The sequence below is a fragment of the Scardinius erythrophthalmus genome (assembly GCF_964197995.2).
Source record: "Scardinius erythrophthalmus genome assembly, chromosome: 6".
NCBI classification, from domain to species: Eukaryota; Metazoa; Chordata; class Actinopteri; order Cypriniformes; family Leuciscidae; genus Scardinius; species Scardinius erythrophthalmus.
In genome coordinates, this window is record NC_138226.1 from 9865630 (window position 1) to 9892981 (window position 27352).

General features: G+C 37.3%; 1 protein-coding gene across 1 annotated transcript; it reads right to left on the reverse strand.

Moving 5' to 3' along the window:
• On the reverse strand, positions 1–27352 carry vwc2l (von Willebrand factor C domain containing 2 like; the record flags this gene model as incomplete). Its single annotated transcript, XM_081367722.1, has 4 exons — positions 27321–27352; positions 25385–25790; positions 12077–12206; positions 1–152 (listed from the first exon to the last, which is right to left on the reverse strand). The coding sequence occupies exons 2-4, from the start codon at positions 25772–25774 to the stop codon at positions 1–3; spliced, it is 672 nt and encodes a 223-aa protein (XP_081223848.1). The 5' UTR covers positions 25775–25790; positions 27321–27352.

Genomic DNA, 27352 nt, shown 5'->3' on the forward strand with positions numbered 1-27352 from the left:
CTATGATGACGGCTGACCGTTGAGGCACTCCCGCCGCAAGCACTGCGCAGGCTTCCACCAGTCCCCGCTGTGGCACCGACAGATGGTGCAGTCGTCCACCTTCACTTCAATGCCAGCTGGGATGATTGTGGTACCAGCGAAGCAATTTGGACCTGTCACATGGGGGAAAAGGAGGAGATTTTAAGGAAGGAGGAATGAGCGAGAGCTCACAGGAGCCTCTTTTGGAGGGAATGCTGGGGTGACTCACGGGAGTTTCGAAAGCGGAACAGACGTGTGGATGTTTTTCACGGGCATGCACCAATGGGCTTGTTTTTGTAACACTAAAGCTCTTTTGCTCCTCTTTCTTCCTCTCTTTTTTTCTCTCTCTAATTCTCCTCCTCACACATCCTCTCACTGGGATGCTTTGCATTCTAATGCGCCACAAGCTGCAGGGGCTGCTGAACAGCCATGCTGGCACTATGTGTGATCTGAGCACGCTCCACTCATTATTCTCTTCTATTGTGGCCTTGAAGACCATTGTAGAGCTATGCAGTAAAACGAAAAATATTGAATTAGATGATACGCTAATTAATAATAATCAAATAACCAGACTAAAAAAAAAAATACTGGGTTGTTTCAACGCATATTTGGGTCAAATATGGACAAACCGTTGGTTTAAATTAACTTAGGTTTAAACTGTTTAATTTAAACCAACAGTTGGGTTTGTCCATATTTGACCCAAACATGGGTTGAAACAACCAAGCATTTTTTGGAGTGTACATACATTGTTACAGAAAAATATATTTCAAATAAATGCTGCTCTTTTGAACTTTCTATTCATCAGATAATCTTGAAATAAATGAATCACCATTTCCACAAAAATATTAAGCAGCACAACTGTTTTCAACACTGATAATAAGATTTTTTATTTTTTTTGTACTAAATCAGCATATTAGAATGATTTCTGAAGGATCATGTGACACTGAAGACTGGAGTAATGATACTGAAAATTCAGCTTCGCATCACAGGAATAAATTACATTTATACAAATAGGAAAAATATTTGAAGTTGTGATAATTTTTCACAATATTACTGTATTTTTTTTTACTGTAGTTTTGATCAAATAAATGCAGCTTCTGTGTACATTAGGACTGCATTTAAATGGCATTGAAAAAAAATTGCTTTATTCCAAATGAAATTTGACAAACTTTTTTTTTTATATACATAAACACTTACTATTCACTGAAAAAAAAAAAGTATGCAAGATTGTTTCTGTCACTGAATAAAAAAAGAAGGTAATTGTGACTTTTTATCTCACAATTTTGACTTTTTTTTCCCAGAATTGCATGATATAAATTCTCAATAGCAAGTTATAAAGTCAGAATTGTGAGATATAAATGCGTAGTTCTGAGGAAAAAAGTTTTGGACTCAGAATTGGACTTTATAACTCGCAATAACCGGCGTGCCCCTAGTCTGCAGAGTTTAATTCCGTTTTATGAGCAGCAAGTGATAAGAAAAGCCTGGAGTATTATGGGCGATAACACGCACCCCTTGAACACTCACTTTGAGATAATACCTTTGGGTAGGCCGTTCGGAAGTATTGAGTGTATGACCAACCATTACTAAGTTTACTTTTGTGCCAGAGGCTATCCGTCTTTGTAATTTGAAATTTTAAAAGGATTCTTAATGTATTATTTTGGTATTTATTAATAACTGAAATTATTTGGAAGCATGTTGTAATACGCATTATGATTTATTCATATTTTAATATGTGACCCTGGACCACAAAACCAGTCGTAAGTCGCACGGGTATATTTGTGACAATAGCCAACAATACATTGTATGGGTCAAAATAATCGATTTTTCTTTTGTCAAAAATCATTAGGATATTAAATAAAGATCATGACCCATGAAGATATTTTGTAAATTTCCTACCTGTAAATTTATTTTTTTGAGTGGACAACTTTAAAGGCGATTTTCTCAATATTTCGTTTTTTTTTTGCACCCTCAGATTCAAAATTTTCATTGCGAGTTTATATCTCTAAATTCTGAGAAAACAAGCCAGAATTGCGAGATATAAACCCGCAGTTGTGAGGAAAAAGTCAGATTTGCTAGAGAAAAAGTCGGAATTGCGAGTTTTTAATCACATAATTCTGACTTTATAACTCACAACTGTGAGTTTAAATCTCACAATTCTGAAAAAAAAAGTTTGTGAGATAACAAACTTCCATTGAAAAGCCCCCAAAGGATAAATGGAATAAATTAAATACTAATATTTTTAATTGTTGGCGTATGCTATGTAAACGTGTAAAATGGACATCTTTGGCTGTTCCATCTTACTGTTTCTTTAGTCTCTCAGTGCCACTTTTTTTAAGATCGTGTGCCAAAGTCGTACCTGCACTCAATCAAGCTGCAAGGATGCATCATGTGAACGGCTCCTTTTTACTTATTTTGTGCTCTCTGGTTTGGTGAGATGGTCAGAATCATAAGCTGAATAAGAAATTATATAAAACAGTGCAGATTTTCATTTGGTCAACAGCAATGTTAAAACTCTGATAACACAGACACTGTTTTTCAATTCCAAGGGTATTTTATGATCATTTACAAGAAGAGTTGAGTTTTATATGCAATTCCCCAATGAGCAAATATTAGTGGCCCGCTGTGAATTAAACCCCAAGCGGTTGGTATAATTGCTTATCAAATATCTTTGCGTTTATGTCCATATTTACCCATGTAAATTAGCAATGATTATTTCTAAATGATGGCAAATCAAAAGTGGAATAGCTCAAAAAGCTCAATAGAATTAATTCCTGAATAAGCTCTATATACTGTCTCTGTTTACAGCACTTGACCTTTGGTGACCTCAAGGGGGACTGATGCTGCATTCAGTGGTATATTATGTTTACGCTTTTTTACAACTTTCTTTAGTGTGTAATGTTGCTGTTTGAGCATGAAAAAGGTCTACAAAAATACAAAGCACCAAAGGGAGTTATTCTACAGCCTATATTTCTCTCTGTTTCCGAATTCCCTGAAATGCCGCCATTGTAGTCTTGAGTGTTCTTCCGGGAATGTACAAGTCACAATATTCCTCATTTAAATTATTCCCACTTCAAATGCAAAAAAAGCGTGACGAGGCCTGGTTGAGCCGCATTGGTAGTGTTGAAACTCGTGTTTATGGCATGGGCCGTTTTCCAAATCGCGCTCGAAACAGTTGAAAAATAACAACACACTGGTCCAGCCGACCAATCCTAGCTCATTGTGCCTTTCAGAAGAAGGGGCTTCATAGAGACCAAGGGCCTCATTTATAAAATGTTTTGTAGAAACCATCTTACATTTAATCAATTGCTCTGTTAGTGTGGTTCATTTGAATAAGTGTGAGCGCTGCCATCCTAACCCTGGCGCGCACCAAACAAGCGGACCGAGACCGCTGAAAAGATGGGTCTCGGTCCGCTTCCAAATGAACTCTGGTGCGGTTCAAATAATATATGAATGCAACACGGACCAAAGACGTGCAAACAAACCAAAAACGGGACATGATGTCAAGATGCGACCCTGATAAGGACAGAATGCTCAAGTATTCCTGTTTTTTCTCGTCATAGTCGCGATGTTGCCCATCCCAGTTCGGTACAGGAATCAGAACCGTGTCTCCTCACAGCAGATCTTCATTTGTGTGTGTGACGGAGGGATTCCTGCAGCTGATTTGACTCCTTTACACATTTTATAAACTCTTCACAAGTTCTCAGCTGGTCAAAATACTATCATATGTAGGATAAGCACATTCAACAAATGCATTTAGCCCAGAACACAGCATTGTTTCGGATTTTCGGTAAGTTCCGTTGTGAAATATACATAATAAAAGCCAATCAGGCAGGTTGTGAACATATCCCTATGCCTTAAGATTCGCTATCTTTAGGTTCAGTGTTAAAATGCCGATGTGAATGCTAAGCGGACTAGGACTAAATGTTTTTTGCCCAGACCAAACGAACCGAACTACAAGTGTAACACACCCTAAATGATCTTGACATTGTGTGCCATTTCAGATCTCTGCCTTGTAAATGCGGCCCAATTAATGACATTAACATATAAAAGAGCAACAGTCAACGTCCAAATCCTTCACTTGAGAATGGCAAGCAGCAAGAATTGCTTAGATTTTCAACCATTTGTGATCATAATTTGTGTGATGGCTTTATGAAAAAATAAATTATACAGGCACCAGCCACTGATAGAATATAGTATTATAAGGACTGTGATCTTGGTCATCGATAAAGATTTAAAAAAGCCATTTTTCATATTAAATCTTCTAGAAACAGAATGTTTAAGCCCCCCACACTTCATTGTGGACATTTTCAGCTCAATTTGAACGAAGCACTGCTCTAAAACATCTCTGTGGTGCCTGGAGGATCTTGAATCGAGCACCATTGAGCATTTCTTTGTAAACAGCTGCAATTTCATCTATAAGGGCCAGACAGCATTTTCTTTCAAATTGTGGTGGTGCTATTTATGATTATTTGTAAATTAGATCTGAATTAGTAAAACATCAGCTCTTAAGAAGTGTTTTCAAAATACTCGGCCCAATAAAAAAAACAGCATTTACAGAAGTAACATTTCAGCATATATGTAAGGCCATTATGGATGACAAGCAAGTCCTTGAAAAATACTTCTGGTTTGATGTGGCAATATTTCCTGAAATATGGTCCTCACTCTATGTCAGTAAAAGTCAGTGGTGCCACACATTTCAAAAAGAGTTCAAGCTTCATGACCTCCCTTTTACTGTGGGAGAAAACAACTAGATTGCCTTTTAACCACATCACAGACATGTTAATAGACTTGCAATAGGGTGGCGGGGTTAGCGGTGCACAAATTGCTTTACTGCCTACAATATTCTGCATGCTCCTAAGAGACCTGAAGGAGTTCTACATGCACTCAAATATTTGATTTACATCAGTAAAAATTATGAGCTGTTGGCAAAAGTACAAAAGCAGCCTTTCAAGGGGGGTGAAACAGAGATGCGGGACAACTAGCCTAGCCAAGAGCAGTTATTCATCATCCCATAGAAAAGAGCGTCACTAGTGCAAGGACACCTTGGCCAGGTGGACAGGAACCAAACAGATAACAGATAGGATCATGCTTGATGTCATTCCTTAATGACCAGGACATCTGTTTTAAGACTATATTTTATCATGATCAAGTCCATTGATTACAATTTACATCATCACACATTGTACATTATAAGGTTATAATATGCAGTTTGTATTAGTTCGTAATTGGCAGTTAAAACAGCTTATGTCCCATACTGTGGTATTTTAGTATTATTTATATACTATTATCATATTTCATATTTTGAATCACAGTAGTGGCCAAAAGTGATGTCCAGCCAGGAAAATTGACGTCCTCACCCTTTTTTAAAAAAATCATTAAACTTTTGTTAAAGCATATTGTGTATTTGTGCTTGGAGTCAATTGTTTTATTCGTGAAAACGCAAAATTGTGGAGACATCCGATTACCAACAAAATAATTAATAATAATAACTGATTATGTTGTGGTCAATGTTTTTTTACTCCTATGAATTTTCTTTTTTGCATTGTAAAATAAAACCTGTAGCTTTTTTTTTTTTTTGCCAAATAGTTTTGTCATAAAAATACCTTCACCAAATTTTGTGTTCATCCCTCGTATTTAAAATGTTTAAAAAATATACAAAATATTTTCCTCATATTTTGATGATTCAATCGATCTTGTAGGGTCATTAAAACAAATATTCCCTCAGGACATTTTTATGAAAAGTAATGCAGTGTCACTTTTGTATTATTTTTTCCTCACCTGGGCTGGGTTTACTTGTTTGTTTTTTAATAACAAAAATAAAAGTTCTATTTTTGGCAAATGTAAAGGCCCTTTCACACCAGAAGTGAAATGAACAAGCCTGTACAGTAGAGGGCGCAGCCCAAACAAACCTTTTAGCTGTGCCATTCTGGATTGCAGAAAATTATGAAAAACAAAACTGTTTGTGTTTCACTGTTTTTATACATTTTTGAGGAATACTGAATCTGTTTTTGTGCAAGTGAGATTGACTAAATGCCGGCTCACATTTAGTCTAATACTGCAATAACCATCATGTTTACATAGCGTACACACACTTCTGCATCTTACTCCTGATTTCTCTCAACATGGGGACAGGAGAGTAAATAAATGGGAAAACACAGTAAAGCTGATTTATATAGCACCTTTTTAAAACAGTGTTTACAAAGTGATTTACATAAAAGAAATTCACAGGAAAAAAAGCATACATACGCATAGAAATAAGATAATAAAATGAAATATAATAAAAATAATAAAATTAATTAAATATGCATGTGCCCATTCACAGACAAGAAAAACATGTCTTACTTGAGATAAATAAGTAACATGTAAAGAAATAAGTAACTTGAGTTATTTATTTGAAAAAACAACAACTCAGATATTTTGTTGTAAATTTAAAAGTAGCGTATTACTTTACTGGTTACATTAAAAAAGTAATCTGATTACGTAACTCGCATTACTTGTAATGCGTTACTCCAACACCGTTTATTATATTGTTAGTTTTCATTTTATATTTAAGTTTTAGTAATGTTATGTCCTTTTGTCATTTTTATTAGTTTTTTAGTTAATAATTCTACTTAGCTTTTTATTTCTATAATTTCTAGAATATTTCTATTAATTTTTGTTTTTAGTCATTTAAGTACTTTAGTACAAAAACAAGTTTTTAAAGTTTAAGTTTTTCATCAAATATTTATATTCTATTTTATCCTTCCTAGGAAGTGCAATCTCTGAATCATATTCTTTCTGTTGCAGTTTGATTCAAAAAATCATATTGGTTTATTTTGACACATACTGTAATTGAAATTTGAACTACGATATGATAAACATTTGACATCTTGTGTATCTTCAATCTCACATATCAAGCCTAAAATAGAACAGAAGGCATAAAATCACATTGACATTTCAGCTCTTATGTTGTACAGAGAATGCAAAAACCACCAAGTGATTACTTTTGTCTCCTGTGAAGTGTCTTAAGGGTCTTCACACAGGCGTTGTCTTTAAAAAACCCAAAAGTGAACTGAGTGAAAATGACAGTTGGCCTTGGTTGTACCTGACTTCGAAGGTCATTTTGGTTCACTTAAGCTGCAATTGTCAAAAATCTCAAAGCCCTTGTCTTTTTTTAGTAACTTATAGTGGCAAAATTGTGAAAATAAAATGAACCTAGAGCACTTTGCTTCCACAGTTTCACAGTGGAAATTTGTAAACCATTATAACTGCTACAAACACAATAATGAGTCCAATGCATGCTTATAGTATGTGACTACAGACAAACAGTGTATGTTTTTTGTTGTTTTATTTAATTTAATTTTGTAGCTTTAAATTCACCCTGTTCTTCACATGTTCTTTCTACATTCAGATCATAGTTATAATCATAGGTGAAGTTACTCTGTTGCAGTGGATGCCCACGTCATTGCCCTCAGATTAGCTTGCAACCTACAAGTATGCAATTACTATGGTAACTACTGAAGCCACTGAGAGATGGTTGCCCACGATTGGCTCACCCACATAGAAACATGGCCTGTTGTCTTTCCAGCAGTGCACAAACTGTGCTAAGTATTGCTGGACAAAGTTCTGGTTAACATGGGCTGGATCCAAGGCTGCATCAAGTGCCAAGGTTTAGAGGCATAATTTGGCAATTAGCAATCAGGAGCAAGCACATCACTATTTCTTGAGGCTGTTTTTGAGTACATATTTACTTCAGCAAAAAAGTACTGCATTCCTGTGAGGTTCGTTAAGAGAGGTTCAGAAAGGAAGTGAAACTTCCCAGGCTTCCACATCTTTCATTTTGACATGACATGCAAGAGAGTCAGATGTGAGCTGTATGCAGGGTGCGAACTACAGGGGAGCTAGGTGGAGCTCGGCTCCCCTTAATAAGGGGAAACATAATTTCTGAAATTTTGGGGATCTTAAAAAATATTGACACTGTGTCATTTTGACGTTCAATTTCAGTTTTGTGTAATGTGATCATCGTGAATTATAATGTGTGGCGATTTAAACCTAATTCACTTCAATACAGATAACTATACATGCTATTCTTGTCATGAGCATCAAGGTGTGGTGGCGCTGCGGTGCAAATTCCACTCATGTTTAGTACATGTGTTAACTCAAAGATTTGTAGAAAAAATATATGAACGTTGAAGGCCATTGATCTAGTCCTTGAAATCCATTCTGCTGCAGTTAGCATATAGCACCACTTCTTGGATTTCTGGACGAACAGCAAAGGAAGCTGACCCCAGGCCTCTGTGGTCGATTCTGTGTTAAGGTAAGGCATGTTATTCCCATATATGTGTTGTGGCTGGGTTATTAAAGGTCTGCGTGACTCTTGATGTCTTATGCCTAATTGAATGGAGGAATTATGGTATTCTTCTGTAGCCTGACGAGTAACCGTTAACCTTAACCGTTGTTCATGTGAACTGTAAGACAGCCTATTTATAGACTATTTGTGGGTGGCTCTTAGCTGTTTGACCTATCAATTCGTATCGATAAAGTATAATAGGTATCCTGTATAGTGAGCTTTCATAAAGCAAGTAGTGCATACACTTGTTGCTGTTATGTATCTTTGTAAGTCATTGTAAGTCCTCCTTTGAGGCACGCACAAGCGCATGACCCCCCCCCCCCCCCCACCCCAAAAAACCCCCAAACAAAACAAAAACAAACTAGTGGGCTCCCCCAAAGGACACGTTATATTCCAAACACTGGCTTTATGTGTATGGAAGTCTAAAGTTGTGCTATAAAAACATTTATGCTGTCATGTCTGAATTTTGATTGACTGGGACTTGGCATTCCCAGTGTCATTGTTGATCCTCTGCCAGCTCTGTCAATGCTGGGATAAGTGTCTCTTGACATTTAACGTCTCAGTTTGTCCATGTGGAACAATCTGAGAGAGATTACATGACAGGCTTTTTAGAACAGCCTTTGACCAACACTATTGGAATTGATTGAACTGAAATAAAGTCTCTCGAACTAATTATTTTGCCTTTCATCCTCCTAAAATTGCAACCAAAAAGAGCTAAGTCTAACTGACATGTTAAGCAACCAATCGCAGTTTGTTTTGTTCCGAGTCATGTTTAGGTTGGTGAAAATTAAAAGTTGATGTCCCAACAATAAAAGACCGGCATGCATATACATTCTACATTCAAGAACTTTGAACTTCACATACTTTTGAAAATCCAGCGTTTAGTTGATCCTGATAAGCGCTCATTGTCATGGTTGTAAACACACCAGATTTTCTTCTTTCATGAGGGGGTTTGGCTTCACAGTGGCTTTGTTTCCCGGCAGATCTTTAAAGAACGGGACACATTAGTTTCCCGGAAATCCTGGAGAATTCAACCAATCAGATGACGTCTTAGTGTTTCCAATTTTGTGTGCCATATGCATCAGACGTTCAACTAATGGTCCGTGGGCATGACGTCTGAGGCTGAGACTAGGTTTTAGGCATCATAAAAACCTTCCTCCTCTCCCTTTTGTTAAAACTAAATCACTGGCCCTGCCCCGAAGAGTCACAAAGCAACTTCTCTACAAAGGCCGTTATCACCTCTGCTCCCCTGGACAATGCTGGCGGAGACGGTGTCTGGGGCTCTCCTCAAGCTTCAAAGATAGCACAGGAGAGAGGAGAGGTGTGGTGACCCCTTCTCTTGAGACTCCCCTGCTTCGCGGCATAGTAATGGTGATATGCTAAAGCCTGCCGGCACGTTGATGTGATTGGCTACAAGGTAGTTTGTGACGTAAGAAACACTGGCGATTTCAAACCGTGTTTTTGAGACTGTCTTTGGCTCACTGCAGTTTTAAGGAGAAAATACTCAGCAATGGTGTTGACTTATGAATTTGCAAATGGTTTGTCTTAAAGCATATCAACATTGGTGTATAATGTATGTTACTATAAAATGCATCATACTATTTTTACCATACTTTGGTGTAAAACTACACAAATTCTCCAGACCACCATAAGCATGCAAATAAGGTAAAAACTCACACCTCTGATTGGTTACCTCACCAAAAATGGGTGTGACGGATTGATTTGCTTTAAGAGTTCCCTATCTAGAAACATCTTGGCTCAATCTCTTTGAGACATCACACTTCCTGAATTTTTCCGGCAAATTACCTTCAAGTTAACTTTGTTGGATTCAACCTAGACCATCCAGAAGATATCAAGCGTCAGCGCACTCTTAGCGAAATCATCAAGAATCTCCAGACTCTACCGCATCTAGACTCAAAGTCAATGCAAGTAACCATTTTGCAGCCTTTAGATGCGTTCTAAGTGTTGCTCCTTTTTAAAGGTGATTCTGATTCTTTGATGGTTCTCATAGGCTGTGGGTAATCAGTTAAATCTTGCTCTTTTTTTTACTTTTTTTTATTCTGTATATAATCTTTGCTTAGTACTCGTAGTTCACTTATTAAACTCATTATATCCAACCCTGATGTAAATGCCATCTTTGCATGATAAATGCATTACGTAAATGCAGTATTGGGTCAGAAGGCTTTTTGATATAATACATTGAACACTTTTATCTCAAAGTATCAAGGAAACAATCTGAATCTTCCTGATATGACCCCTCTAAAGATCTTGGACCGCAGCCTCCCTAAAATGCCACCACCACAAGCTCGTCACCATGCCCTGTCTGTCTGGATTAGTTCTCTTCCAGGCTGTAGGCGAGGTTTGTGTATCTGTGTGTGCGTATCTCTGGCTGTCTTTCTGCGCTAGTAACGCATAAAGTCACAGCCGGTCTCTATTTAGCAACAATACCTTACACCACACTTCTGATTGTAATGTGGATCCTGGAGAATTTAGGTCAACATGTGCCAGAAGGGAGGGAATTTCATAGATTTTAAAGTTGCACTTAGAAGATTAGATATGATTTTTCTTTACCAATCTATTTTCAAACACATCTCCTGAGGCGCTCTAAAGAGCGTCAAGATTTCTTTAAAACTGAAGACAGCAACTCGGCTGCAATTTGCAAACTTGATGTCATTTTAGCTTGTTAAAATCTATAACGTCAACAAAAAGGTTAGCTGTCTGATACTGTCATATATTTTTACCCCCGTAAAGCTTTATCTAAAAGCAGATGTTCTTTCAAAACTAGTATTTAAAGATAATATATATTTTTTTATTTTATCAGTGTAGAAAAACAATGTTATCACATTGGAAAAAGTCACAATTCCAAGTATGTTGGTACTTCAATGCATTATTATTATTATTATTATTATTATTAATTTGACTGATTTAATTTAATATTTTTATAATTATAATTAATATAATTAATTTAATATAAATATTTGTTAATTACAATTGATTTAAATAATTTACATATTAAACAAATACATGTGCACCATATTCACATTATTTATATTTATTATAAATTGTAATATTTTGTATATTTATTATCCCAATCTTAAATGAAAGTTAGCATTTACCTTTTGCTGCCTAATCTACAGTAACATTCCAGTCGTGCAAGCTTCTAGGTTGCCTGGCCTATAAGCACAGTACCGATCAACATTTTATCCATCCCACTGATTCACTGAGCTTACATTTTGTGTTTGTGCCACAGTATCGGACTGACTCAGGGATATCTCTTGCCCTTGGCCATCCAGTGAGCCATTGGAATCCAATAATTGTAATTTTAGAATTGGGTCTTGCTGACTATAGTGCATCAAGTCACAGGAGATAGAGGAGTCCCCTTTGGCCAATTAATCCTTCTTAGCATGGTCTTAATCAATGGGACACTGTTTATCTGAACCAAATTTCCCCTGTAATTGAGCAGAGGATTGGTAATCAGAGCTCGCCTGCTGGTAAAACGGAGATCTAATAGAAAGTTTGAGTGGTTTTTAAACAACCTGTGCATAGAGCTGTCTGTTTATATCACCTATAACGGCTATTTCATGAAATCTGATACATGCCAGTCAGCAGATTAATTTGCTTTCCTTTTGGAAAGAGTAGAGAGAGAACTCTAAGGAATTCTTTAAAGTACACCTAGCAGGTGTTTTCATCTTCTCCATAAACCTATAATAGCAAATAGGCTGTTCTTACCGTTTTTACAGATGGGGCAGCACTGTTCTGGCTCATACACTGGGTTGACGCACTCTGGTACTGCACAGTCAGCGACCACACAGTGCACCTCGTTATTTGGCTCGCAGCGACACCATTCACAGGGCGAAGGCTGGAGAGACAGAGAAATATGATACTGTGAGAGACTCTTAAAGTAAGATACCACAGTGGAAATCAACATGAAATCCAAACTGACCCTATTTGTGAGTCTATGGCATGTTTGGTTTAAAACGAGCCCTTTTGCGATTGCTATGTTAGTGCGGTTCATTTGAATTAATGTGAAAGCTGCCATCTGAACCCTGGTGTGCACCAAACAAGCGGACCGAGACCACTGAAAAGATGGGCCTCGGTCCACTTCCAAACAAACTCTTTTGCGGTTCGAATGATATATGAACACAACATGGACAAAAGACATGTAAACAAACCATAAATAGGAAGATGAGACCCTAAAAAGGACAGAATGCTCATGCATACCTGTTTTTTCTCATCATGGCCGCGATGTTGCCCATCACAGTTCGACACAGGTCTCAGAACCTCGTCTCCTCACAGCAGATCGTTTGTGTGTGTAATGGAGGGATTCCTGCAGCTGTTTTGACTCCTTTACGCATTTTATAAACTCTTCAAAAAGTTCTCAGCTGATCAAAATACCATCATCTGTAGGCCTTTAGCCCAGAACACACCATTGTTTTGCATGTTCTGTAAGTTCCATCTCAAAATAGGCAATACGTCATGAAAGCAAACCAATCAGGTTGTGAATGAATCCCTATGTATCTTTAGGTTCGGTGATGAAAATACCAGTCTGAACGCTAAGCGGACCAGGACCAATGTTTTTTCCTTGTTTTTTTTTTCTGGACCTAACGAACCAAACTACAAGTGTGAACACACCCTAAAAAGGTATATGAAAGTACAGTAAGTTGCTTCGTGTCACACATCCCTCTCCCTTTTCAACTCACCCCTCCAACCTCCTAGCTACTTTGTTTGCACACTACCATTGCACAGATTTTTTTGTTACTTTTAAAAGAAATCAGTTATGCATGCCCTATGAAGACTCTTATGCTTTTTTACTTGATACAAAAAAAAAATAGAGTAAAGGCCCTTTCACACTGAGCGCGACGCGATAAAGCTATGCGATTGCCTTCAGCTAATTCACGACTGCATGATAGACCTGGCGCTGACCGAGGAATTTCCTCATGTACGTATCTCGTATCACCAATAATTCCATCAGACAGTATCTAACCAGTGAACAACAAGTTGAGACTGTACCATTCCGTACATACTTGTCAGAGAATATAGCCCAAATTAATAGGTGATTAGTTTCAACATTGCATGTCTGGGTTTTTATTTTTATTTTTTAAAAACACTCCTCCAACTGCTGAATATTACATGTACCCCAAAAGTCCTACACTGAAATTTGGATTTCTGTGATAATTTCAGAAACTCTACATGTAGCCTAGTATTTGAATGCGACCACAGGTTTTATGTTTTATTACAGTATTAAAAAACAGTTGACAGATTTAAATATTCTACAGAGCCATCTTTTAGAGTGTGTACCAGCTTCCCACACAGTTCAGGTATGTTTTTAGTCCATTATTTTGGCTGTTGAGGCAAGTCGAATGATGCTACTTCACAATTGCTATGGTAATGTTTGATGGTGGGCAGTGTTAAAATTGCATTTCCCACATAGCTTAAAATTTGGGCTGAAATCTTATCACAAAATCAAGTGTGCTGGCATTATTATGAGTTAACAACAGTATTTTTTATAAACTAATTAATTATAAACATACTAATTTTATAAATTTCATTTATCTTTTTTTCACTTAAAGCCAATTTTCCCCATTTGTGCCAAAATGTAGGCCAATATTGTGCAGATTTGGTTGACTAGTGCACCTTTACTCTGTTCTCAGCTCTTGAACTCTGTAGCCCCTTCGAAGTGATCGATAGGCTCTCTCTGGCTTCTCTCACAGGTCTCCTTTATGTTCACACAGAGAGTTTTGAGGTACGACCTTTTCAAGGAAGTGTCTGGGTGGTTTGATGTATCTTCCACATCCTGATAATTGAAACAGCAGTGTCCACTGGGACATTCAAACTCTCATATTATTTTGCACTCTTATTCTAATTTATGTGGTTTTTTTAACTTCCACAGTAGCAATTTTGGAATGGTCTTCATTTTCACAGCAGTCCTTTAGAGTAATGGACCCTCATCTCTGGGGTTCCTCTCCAGAGAGTGTGGAAGTTATTTGAATGATTCCCAGGTAGAGGCCAATTGTGAGGCAGCTTTGTCATCGTTATGGCAATTGTTTCTTTTTGCAAGAAATTATGCAACATGGGGACTGGAATTTTATGCAAACAGCATATATACAGGGGTTGGACAATGAAACTGAAACACTGGCACTATATTAGTGTTGGAGGTTTCATACCTATATATGTGCGGCCTGGTGGGCAATCTTCACTGATTGGACATTCCATTAGTAAGAGCAGAGTGTGATGGTTGAATTAGCAGAGCAATATCACAAATTCACATAAAATATTGCAATACATACAACACAATGCGAGTCATATCAGAGTTCAAAAGAGGACAAATTGTTGGTGCACGTCTTGCTGGTGCATCTGTGGCCAGGACAGCAAGTCTTTGGTGTATCGAGAGCTATTGTATCCAGGGTAATGTCGGTAGCTATACCACCACGCAGGACAAACCATATCCAACAGTAGTAACTGTCGACGCAAGAAGAAGCTGTCTGAAAGGTATGTCCAAGTACTAACCAGGATTATATCCAAAAAACATAAAACTACAGCAGCCCAACTCACTGCAGAATTAAATGCGCACCTCGACTCTCCTGTTTCCACCAAAACTGTTTGTCGGGAGCTCCACAGGGTCAATATTCATGGTCGGGCTGCTATAGCCAAACACTCGTGCCAATGCCAAATGTCGGTTTGATTGATGCCAACAGTGCAAATCTTGGGCTGTGGACAATGTGAAACATGTATTGTTCTCTGATGAGTCCACCTTCACTGTCTTTCCCACATCTGTGGGAGTTATAGTGTGGAAAAGCCCCAAAGAAGCTTTCTAACCCAACTGTTGCGTGCCCAGAGTGAAGCATGGCGTGGATGAGTGATGGTTTGGGCTGCAATATCATGGCATTTACTATACTGTGTCAATGCCAAGGACTACCGAACCATTCTGGAGGACCATGCGCACCTAATGGTTTAAGCATTGCACCCTGTGTATCAGCATGATATTTCACCAATACACACAGAAAGACTTGTGACAGAATGGTTTTATGAACATGAATGTAAAGTTGAACATCTCTCATGGCCTGCACAGTCACCAGATCTAAATATTTTTTGAGCCACTTTGGGTTATTTTTGAGAGCTGAATTTTGAGTTTCTGCAGTTAAAAATACATGTCAGATATATATAGGATTCTATATAAATGCCTAGGCCATAGTCCTTTGCTGATGTATATTACACACAGAACTGTAAAACCCTTTCTCTCTTTTTTTCATCAGTCAGCCCAAAGTACTGGGTTGATTCAGCAACCGCTTGATGAAGAAATAATGACTGAATTTGACAGCATTTGTTAGGTTAGTACCATCAGATCTTTTTAAATCAAAATGTTTGTTTTAAATGTTTAGTAACAAGCAAACTAGGTATCTTAGCTAAATATGAGAAGAACGCGGTATATTCTGTATATTCCACTTTATTTTGAAATATGTATATGAAATAATGAGTATTTATTACTTTGGAATGGCACGAATTCTTATCACAAATATACACATTTTCTGCTTTTTCTGTTCATGGGAATTGCTGCACCATTATTTGAATTTTCATTTCTGATGAAAAACTAATTCTAAATGACACAAAACTAACCAAGAATTTACCAGAATTAACTTTCATTCAGTTTCAGATTTTTTTTAAATCAAAAGTCACAGTAAATACATTAAAAGTGTTACAAAAGATTTCTATTTCAAATGTTGATCTTTTGAACTTTCTATTCATCAAATAATCCTGAAAAGGTGTATCATGGTTTCCAGCACAACTGTATTCAACATGATAACAAGAAGAAATGAAGAATAAATTCAGTGAGCATAACAGGCTTAAAAAACATTAACATTGTATTAAATTGTAGCACTGGGACGTTTTTGAAAACTATGGGATGATACAACCTGTTTCATTAATTAATTTCATATTTTAAACAGAGGTGACACTGACTCGTGTGTATGCTAGCATGGATCACACAGGGCTGAAGGTTTCGGGGACAGACAGAGATTGGAACCCTTGTCCTGGCAGAGGTCATGGCCTTTAGTCTCTGCACACTGTGTAAGTGGCACGTACACTAATTATCCTCTGTTCTCCATTGATAACAGCATTCAGTCCAGTGGGACAGGGGCTTGTGAACTTGCCCATACAAATCATTTGTTATTGTGCCAGACTCCTCGTAGGGCCAACACACGGCAAAAAAGCATACAATGGGCAGCAGTGGGCACAAGCATGTGGTTTTCATTGCCTATTGTAGAGAATGCTGAGATTAACATTTGCGCTTAAGAACAGACTATGATCTTGAACATTTTGCTTTGCTAAAGGGCACTTGAGCAGTGTCTTAAATGGGTATTATGAGATTCAAAGTGTACATGCAGTACTACAAAAAAAAATCACCCTTACAAAGTATTCATTACATTCATTCAGTATAAGAGGTTCATATCATGTTCTGCTGAATAGACACTAGGCCTGTATCACTCTTATTGTAAAGGCTTTACACTTTCCAAGATTATCTACTTATGGTATTAGATATTATTCAACAACATGGTTCCAACAAAAATGTAAGCAAATCAAATGAAAGAAAAAAAAAAACTGAGTAATTTCAGGGCACAATTTCCCTGCTGAAAAAAATATTGTTTTCTGATTTTAAGCCAGTCTGGCCAAGATGGTGTTCAGATGGTTTACTAATCCTAATCAGGTCAGGCTGGTTTAAGCAGATCTTTTTTAACAAGGTTTGAAATGCTCTAAAAACAAAGTCAAGAGTAAATATATTCATTCAAAATGAATTATTGTTACTTAGGTGCATTTTGGGGGCTCTCAAAAATAGCGCATTCATTTTTGTGATTGTGATTTTTTAGTTTAGAAAGGCCCGACCGACATGGTCCGCATGTAGGCCTGTCCTATGATCAGCCAATCATTCATTCAGGGGCTTTTAAATTATTCAAGCTATAAACGTTCATCAGAGACCATAGTTCATAGCACTGCTCCCACGGCAACTGGCGATTCGTTTTGATGTGTGACCAAAAGTGGTTTCATTTACTTTGTCTCTTGTCTCTTATTAACATGCAAAGCCAGCATATATATATATATATATATATATATATATATATATATATTTCTATAGGTACAATGGAGGGAAAAGCAAAGCAAAAATGTTGAAGGCTTGTGCATGTCTCAGGGTGTACCACCAAAGGATAATAAATAAATTACTTAAGCCTTGTATTTTTTAAATAAGTTTAATTAATAAAGTAAAGGCATAGAACCAGTTGGTGTGCACTAATATAATTAGTTTTTAATTAAATTAATAAAAAGACAAGAAGACCTTGAGATATGTTTGGTAAGTGTACCTGCTTCATTTCAGATTAATATATTTGTTTTCCTTAAAATTAAAACACGAAACATAAAACACTTTGCAGTTTGAATGATGTTCTGTAACAAAATAACGGAGTATGTTTTTATGTTTCCACTGTTCGATCGCGCCCGCGCCTCACACACACACGCACGCACACAAATATAAGTAAACACTCTGCGACTTTTCGATCGTGCCCGCGCCTCTCTCTCTCTCTCTCACACACACGCACACACACACATATATTCAACATATACCAGCATTGCAATCTTTACATCGCAGCTTGCTTCAGAGCTAAGGCGGGGCTACAGATTAGGTGTCCCTAAAGAACCCGCGTATCTAACAGTAGTTCCGCATTACATTAATTAATTTGGCCCGCGAGTTTTATTTATTTTTATACCGTGTATTCTCCGTGTAAATTTATGCACCGAACCGTGACGCCCGTACCGTTTCGGTTCAATACGAATATATATATATATATATATATATATATATATATATATATATATATATATATATATATATATATACAAAAACACATAATTGTACTAGACATGTGGAAAATTAATGTGGGAAAAAATAAATACTCTGAACCATAAGTAGATGTACACAAACTGAGAAAGTCAAAAAGCGTTACTTTGTGCCCCGCTCTCACAAAGTAACGCTTTTTGACTTTCTCAGTTTGTGTAAATCTAGTTATGGTTCAGAGTATTTATTTTTTCCCACATTAATTTCCCACATGTCTAGTACAATTATGTGTTTTTGTTTTATTAATACAGTATATACTTTTTTCTTGATATACCCCGAAAGAATGGAAGTGAAATGTGACAACATGCCCCATAGGTGGGGTACATTGTAACATGTGTGGGGCACATTGTAACATGACATATGACAGCTTAAAATGTTTTCTGATCTAATAAAAAAAATATACAAAACAAACTAAAATATTTTCTAAATAAAATACAATTAAAAAACGTTTTCATATAAAATAATGGCAATTTTTAATAATTAAATATAAACTCATTTTTGAGTTTTGACTACGAACACAGGAAAACACAGGTATACAACATAGTTCAAAACAAATAAATAATTAGTAATTTCTGAACATTGACTCTGTCTTTATTCACCTTTTTCTCACGTTTTCTCAATAAAATTAATAAAAGTATAGAATATAATAGCATATTTCTAATAGGGGCACACTGTAACGCAGTGTTACAACATGCTCCCGCCTGCACAACTGGGATTTAAACCCTGCTAGTGTCTTCTGCTAGTTAGCAAAGCATTAAATAACTCTCAACTGTTAAATAACATCTTGGAGATTAAAATAATATTAGATTTGTCTTATTTTAAATAAACACAAAAAATAGAGATGAAAAATTAACTTAAGTAAGAAATTTACTTTTGCTATGGTTTAATAAATGTCTATGGATATCTTCCAAAAAAAAAAATTTTGGCGGATTTTTTTTTTCTATGTAGTGTTGATATGTCAACTAGTAAATACACAAAGTTTCATCAACCAAGCATGTGCGGAAGTATTTAAAACAAGCGTGTTACAACTAACCCCGCGTTAGGTTGTGCCCCGTGCTCCCCTATATCAGTGGCTGATGATGGGATGATGCTTTTCTTAAGAAGAGCACTGCCATCCATTATTAATGACAAAAACTGTACCAGAGACAGTATAAGTGCTAGAAGAAGGTCCACTTCTATATGAGAAGGTCCAAAACATATGAGAAGTCATGCATCCCATGTAATCTTATAGCATTCACTACTGCTGTATAAATATATATACAAGTATATATACTGCAGGAGAAAAGAGAGATTGCTGAACAATATATTTGGCATTCTGCAGGTAGTATAAATACTATGAATACATTTACTGAAAGGCAGATGACAGTATGAACAGAATTTTGTAACTGCAAAGGGTTACATTTGTAAAAGGGCATCTGTGATATTTTATACTGTTGTCCGATTACATTGATTTCTGTATGGCTCATGTGATTAAAAAGAATTCGGAAACGCCTGTAATATTAGGACTAGGTCATATGGGTGAGTAAATAATGATAGTATTTCCTTAATGGGGACTCACCACTGAATCGTGTGGGCATGCTGGCTCTAAAGTGGTAAAAAAATATGTTAAAACCAGTTATATTCACTAATGGTGCCACTGATGGCTCAGATGCAGAGCTTGAGTCATCAGATCCTAATGAGTTTAAGCATAGATGCTGAGCTACATCGTTCTGACAGCATTCTGGGAAATGTAGTTCCAGACATGAGGGTGACTAAAAGGCTTATGCGAAGTGCCTTCAGAATATGTTAAAGATCACGGGGGGTTGTAAAGGTTGCATTCCTATGTGGCTATGTTAAAACAACACCAGGATCGGGGAATACAAGACAGAGAGGATGGTGGGAAAATCAAGATACTGAAGCTGGTGACCACCAATGTCCACTGGAAGCATTTGGAATTATAAGATTAAACTTGCTGAAACCATTTCATAGTTCCAGTTTCCGCTGGCCTACTTGTTAGCTATTAATCAGTGTTTTAAATTAAAACCATGCTGTTCCTCAGGCAGTTGGATCGGAAAATCAATTTAAGCAATTCATTTCAGGTGCTTTTTATAGCTATTTCCTCTCACAGGTGTCAGAGTTTGAGTGAGTACAGTCACTAATTACTGCTCACTGTAGCATATGCAGATGAGAGGGCAACTTATTTTGCATGTATGTGTGTGTGTGTGCGCGCGCGCGCGAGAGAGAAAGAGAGACGTTATAGTTGAAACTTTTCAAAGCGCTAAACTGATTTCTCTGCATATCTGTTTTAATAAAGTTGCAGTCTGACAGTGATAGGCACTGCCTTGGTTTTGATGGAATTTAAATTGACATTTCCTCGTTGAATATTCAGCATGAAAAATGCGCAGCCGTCTGTTTCGAGATGCTGAACAAAACGGACGCACTGTTCTTTTGTTGAAGCGTTGAGCGATACTCATGACAAGACAATTCCAAACCTTGAGGAATGGAGAGTGTTATCTGATTCATTTACAAAACATGCTTTTCTCTGAATGCTTGAAGACTCAGCAAGAAAAATCCAATGAGGGAACCCAGATATAAGCTTTTGAAAGGATATGTCTAATTTTATTTTGCATGCATTATCTTTAGGCCATTCCCTCAAAACCTAATTTTCTCACCCCCTCTCACAGGTATTCCCCTTCCTGGTGATCCCAGGCACACAGACGGGATCGTTCAGAGCTCACATCCCGGCCCTAGCCTTTCTGCCTGGGATCTGAACTCACCATATAGCTCAGGTCTCTTGCTTGCAGCTGAGATGTGGCTGGGGGTGCGGCGGTGGAGTGGCTCCCTTCCACGGCTGCTGGGGGACCCTGTAGGTGAAACACCTACTGAGGGTAAGTTTCAGAGCTCTTAGTGAATAGAACACAACAGCAGAATAGGAACCACTGCCCCCTAAAATCACCAAATATAGGTCTGATTTCACAGACAGGGCTTAGATAAAGCCAGGATTAGGCCTTAGTTAAATTAGCTTTTATAAATGTGCCTGAAAAAACATTATTGGTGTGCATTTTGAGACAAAACAATGACACTGACACATTTTAGGATTTGTCAAGTTGCTTTCAGTTAAGACAGCTCAAACATGCCTTTTAATCTGGGACTATCTTAAGTCTTGTCTGTGAAACTGAGCATTAATGTTATAATCATATTGTTTTTATATGTTCTTACACTCCTAGTACAGTATATTTTGTTCTTGTGTAAAGTGGCCACACAATGTATTTGGACAATTTCTTTGCATTAGTAAACCAAGTAGTATATTTGTAAACAATTTTTTTTACAATTTTCTTTTTTTAATTATTATTATATCAACTTAACCTACTGGGCCAGTTCTCCACTATCGTTTAAAAGTCTGTAATATTTTTTTAACGTCCACCAAGGCACCAAGGCATGTGATCAAAAATACAGTAAAAACATTAGCATTAGCATTGTAAAATTTAGCAATTTAAAGTAACTGTTTTCTATTTTAATGTTTTAAAACTGTTTACTCCAGTGTTGAGTGTCACATGATCCTTCAGAAATCATTTTAATATGCTTATTTAGTGCTCAAATGCATTTCTTATCAATATTGAAAACAATATAGAATACATAAAGTGTGCTGCTTAAGATTTTTTTGTGAAAATATTTCTTTGATGAATAGAAAGTTCTAAAGAATGGCATTTGAATCGAAATAGAAATCTTCTGTAACATTATAAATGTATTTACTGTCACATTAGATCAATGTAGTGCATCCTAAAATGATTAATTTCTTAAAAAAAAAAAAAAAACTGACTTACTGACCCCATATTTTTTTACAGTAGAGCATGTATGCATTTGCTTGTGTGTATTTTTTTTTTGTTTGTTTTTTCATTTCATTTTTTATTTATTTAAAATGATCCAAACCAAGGATCTATTTCCAAATACTTTTTGGAGCCACTGTATTTGCAAACTTGTGTTTTTATATTAAATATAAAAATAAAAGGCTTCCTAATACATCCTTCCTCCTCAAAGCACAGAGAGAAAATGTGCAGGAAGAGAGCAGTGAAGTAATTGTCCGTTATGCTTTATTCTCTCAGGGTTTCGACTGACAGAATTGTATGAACTTGCTCTTCCTGAACTTTAACTGGAACATTGTAACAATCAAGACATGTATTGGATGAGCAATTTTGCCATGTTTTAGAAATGATGTGATCAACTCAGTTGGTATAAATCCTATAGCTCTTTTAATCACCCTCAGCCTGGGAAACATGACATTTAATAAACCCCATAACTGTCCGGGTCAAGCTGGGTTACACACGGGTCAGCGTGAATCGCTTTGATGATGCACTTCGATTCTTTCAGTTCAAAATCCGTCACTCAGCTGTCATTTGCAGTGATTAGAAACAACAAAAACCTCTGCTGACTGATTGGTCTTTCTTATTCTACAGTGAAAAGCCTTCTCCGCGTGTAAGATTCATATCTCTGTGGGGCTCCTCCCACTCCTGCCGAGACAAGTAAATACAGTCCTCGCTAAAGAAAGGCTGAGGAAATGCCAATGTGGCCCACACCAAAGGTTACCCTGTCGGCTTCTCTTAATTGGATCAGCTATCAAGAGCCGTGATGCCCTTTGATTCCCATTCACAGCTGGACTTCAGTAGTTGCTTTTTAATTCAAAGAGATCTCACTGGACACTATTGAGCGACGGTGCCTCGTTTGCTTAATGCACAACTCAAATTAAGAGCAGAAACTGGTCAAAAATGGATTTCTGCTGATTATGAATTGCATCGCTTTGTTTATGGGCTTTCAGTCAGGGTGTCTTCTGACGGGAGTTAATCAATAGAGTCCGATAAATGGTTTTAAAGGTAATAAAAGATTGTAAGCGGTCCTTCCACTCAAGGTTGGAGAGACGCTGTAGTGATGGACCCGATCTTTTTATCAAACAGACTCACATGGGCAAATACGTCTAGCTGGACCATATGCTTGCATCACAACAGGGCTAATCAGCCGCCTAACAAAGATGGATTTGATTTAAAAGTCTTAGAGACCCCAATTAAAAGAAACTGCTTGGCTTTGTCAGTCTTTCCCTAGTAATGCCATTTATGTCATTTAACCTTCTTGTTAGCCGCAAAAAGATTTCTTAGACCTTTCCAGCTTTTACAGATTTTAATTTGATTGGCACGAGTTTGACTTCAAAACCTCAATACCCAGTCTTTGTTTAGAGAAACAGGCCAAGGTACTGTTTGTGGAACTGAATTTAGATTGACACCTCAAAGAAAACACTAGGTATTACAATAAAATGCTGATTTTGTCAAAAGCTGGCCAGCCCCTTGTTGATACAACAGAACTGTGAGTGATAATATATCAGATGTTGCCGGATGGGAAATTCATCACCCAGAGTGAGACTAGACCTTCCACCCCACGGTAATCCTGATATTAAACATTGTTCTGGTTTTTATCTACTGGTAACATAGTCTAAGATAATATTATTTGCAATACATTTAATGTTGGGAGACAGGTTGCCTAAAAAGGCCTGAATTTACATTATCTCAAGATTAAACTCAGTGAATCAGATGTGAGCATGAGATGAATGCTAATGATATCTTGTTCTCTGGAGAGAGAAGATTCAGGATACATGCAGTGCAAATCCACGAAAAAAGATCCAAAGCATCACAATTAAGATTAAACGCATAATTACCAATGTGGCCAGTGGAGTATAAATTATAAGAAACGTCGAAGAACATTTCTTATGCTCTGTCTGTTCTTTCTCCTTAATAAATGCATGATGTTTATCTTAAAATATCATTTTTGAAATAGGATTTTGCTCAGTGTGATTAATCATTACAAAGAACTATCCAAGTTATAATATTGAATGTTATTAGATTATAAATAAATGTTAAATGATCAAATATGTGTATTAAAATCCATGTTAAACATACATATTTAGAGTTCTCAAGAGAGATTAAATTCATAAATGGTGCTAACATGTGCTGGAAACTCTAATCTAAGAGGTGCACTTGCAAGTCCTAAGACTAATTTTGTGTCTGATGATTTATTGCTTTGTCCTTTGTTGATATCTAAAACTTGTATTAGAGTTTGCAGTTGCTGAAACAGACCATATTAACCCTGGAAATGAGCTTTGTTGATGAAAGTAAAAATTCTGTGATCAAGGGCATCTGTTGTGATCTCATCAGTCACTTTCCTGGTGTTGCAAGTTTCAATTTCCTGACATTGTATGTAAAAAAAACAAAAAAGCATCCCTGCATGTAGAAATGCATCAGTCCACGTAAACAAGGGCCCTGTTGATGTTAGTAATGTTATGTTTTATATAGTAGTACAGAAATATAGTACATGCATCTGGTAAATAGATGTGGCAATATGAGGCAACTTCTTGTTCCTCACCAAAGAGCTTAGAACAACATGTTAGGTCTGATGAAGCGGTCATGACATACTGAATGCCTCATATATTTGTCAAGTCTATGTCTTCTGAGTCTCAAGTTAGTGGAATGGTTCGTCATGCAGCACAACATGTATCTGTGTATGGCTGATGGGTCTTTTTAAGAATGCTTCAGCGCTTTGTTGTATGATTGATTAGCTTGCTTTCTTCCTCTGATCAATATAAATAACTAGAATCTAAAGTCAAGAGAAAATGCATGCCACTTTTAAATGGATTGCTCTGTCAAGTGGATTGTTTTTGTGGCACAGTTCTAATCAAATTACAGTTGATAGTGATGGATAGGACTTATCATGATGAGCTGGAGTAAAACAAGAACAAAACTATCCCACAATATCTCATACTGCACTCATACACGGACCCACCCACACAGACTAACATACTGTATTTGAGGACATAGCAAGCAAGATTCATATTGTCATGAATGCTGTCTTAGAGCCAGACATGTGAAATTTGTAGACTTGAGTAAACAATTCAAACTCTACAGAACAATCCACCCACAATTCAAGAATAATGGAAAGGCTTTTTTCCATCTGGACCTTTTTTAAACTAAGTCCCCATGATACTACACTGTACGTGGTTGAAGTTTCAGCTGTAGTGCAAGACGCACGTAATAATTAATGCAAAGGCTGTGGGTTACACAATGCAATGCTAAATTAATAAAGTAACCTCATAATCTTGCAATAGTTATTCTGGTAATTGGGAGGCAGCGTGATCCTACCTTGAACTCCTCCAGGATTTTATAAGTCTTCCCTTTGTATTCACAGAAGTTTTTGACCTCCTTGCATTCGGGGCAACACCCGTTGTGTTCCACCTTGGTGCACTTGGGGTGAATTTTAGGGCACTCGGGTTGGTCACAGACAGGTCCGTCCTCCGTGCACACGCACGGGCAGTTCGAGTGGCCAGGGAAGAAGCGTTCCCCGAGCTTGTACACGAAGCCACTGTCATCCACGCAGCCTTTCCCTCGGTAGTCATCGAAAATGATGTCATTGTTGGCAGTTCTCTCGGCCTCTTCCGCGGCGGGATAGTCCTCAGGGCCGACAGAAGCCGGCGAGACAGCGGCGTTCAGGGCGAGCAGCACGACGCAAATCGCCGGGAGAAAAGGGCCCATCCTTTGCCGCGGCGGTCTTGACGCATTCAAGGAGAGTGTCTCAGGTCCCTTAAGTTGTAAGTCTCCATGCTGCAAATATGACACTGAAAGAAATGTAAACAACAACCCGTAGCTTGATAACTGGGCATGCATTTTCTTTATCTTAACTCATAAAAAGATCGTCACAATGATCATGGTACAGTTTACTGAGAAATGTAACCTCGAATGAAAGGGGAGTGTTGTAACAATGTTTTAATCAGGTTTTTTTAATGCTTTTATTGTAGCTATTTATCTGCTACAAAGTAGTTTTGGAAATATATGACTTAAACCTAAACTGTATAAATTAGTGTCAGGTACAGAGTGCTGTTATACTGGTATGAGTTGCAACACCTACTGAATTTATTTTGTATGAATTTGTTGTGGTAGTCAAATTTATTTGCAAATATCATATATATATATATATATATACACATATATACACACACACACACACATTGGGAAGCGTTACAACCCTCCCAATCTTGTCGTTAGTCACGAAGTAAACATGTAGATATCAGAAAAGACATGTTTTACATCAAATTAAATAAATTCCGACTGATCTGATTTGCAAATCAAATTATAAACCAGACATAAAAGCTATTTTGAGGAAAGTGAAATTGCCTGTCCTGTAAATAAAACTTCCACTGTCTCCTCATGAGGATGGGGGTCATGTATGTCAGTGGTTTCACCCCTGTTAAACTGAAGGTGTTACAACTCACCCAGTGTTACAGCACTCCCCGGTCTCCCACACTGGTTAATCTCTGGTAAAGATCTGTCATTTGTTCCCATACGAAGATACGTATAGATGGATGAAGAGTCAGCTCACATAAACGTGGTGTGTTTTCCTCCTAAATGCTGTCTCTGGTGGAGGTGGTGGAAATATTACTTTGAAGCATCAAAAATAAAACGTGTGTACGGGGGAAAAGCCCCCGAAGAGCAAAGTAAATCAACACAAACAAAAACCCAGATAATCACAGGCATCATAGACAGTGCTCAACAAAGTTAGGCAGGATGTCTATTTCTCAGGGACAACAGGTAGCTCCCCAGCTTCTAATCCCTCACTGCAGATAGATGTGCATTGACCATGTCCGTACATTTCCATGCTCCGAATTTCATCTGCTCCAAGCGCCCTGAAGAAACGACACGGTTTCTGTGTCATTAACGAGTGCGTAATGGGCTTCAGTCCAAATGCCTCTTCACTCGTGAAAGCACGAGAAATTAACCATAAAACGGCACAGCATAGCGAGATTTTGCACGCACTTAGAAGCTGGCAGAGTAAAGCACTTCAAAGGAAGAGTTTCCCTTTTACACTGAAAGATAGTCTAGTATTGTCAATGTCTAGTCTATAATAAAATGACTGCCTCTGGCATGCATGCCGAATGTATCTGTGCAGAGACTGTCTGCCTTGAATGTAGTAATATAGTAATGACAAAGTAATATAATCATGGCCATGCAATATTAATTAAATATTGCATTGAAGTATTGCAATAAACACGAATACACCTTTAGCCAAGTGGCTGGACTAGACTTACCGCGTTGAAATGTCTGGTTCCACTTTGT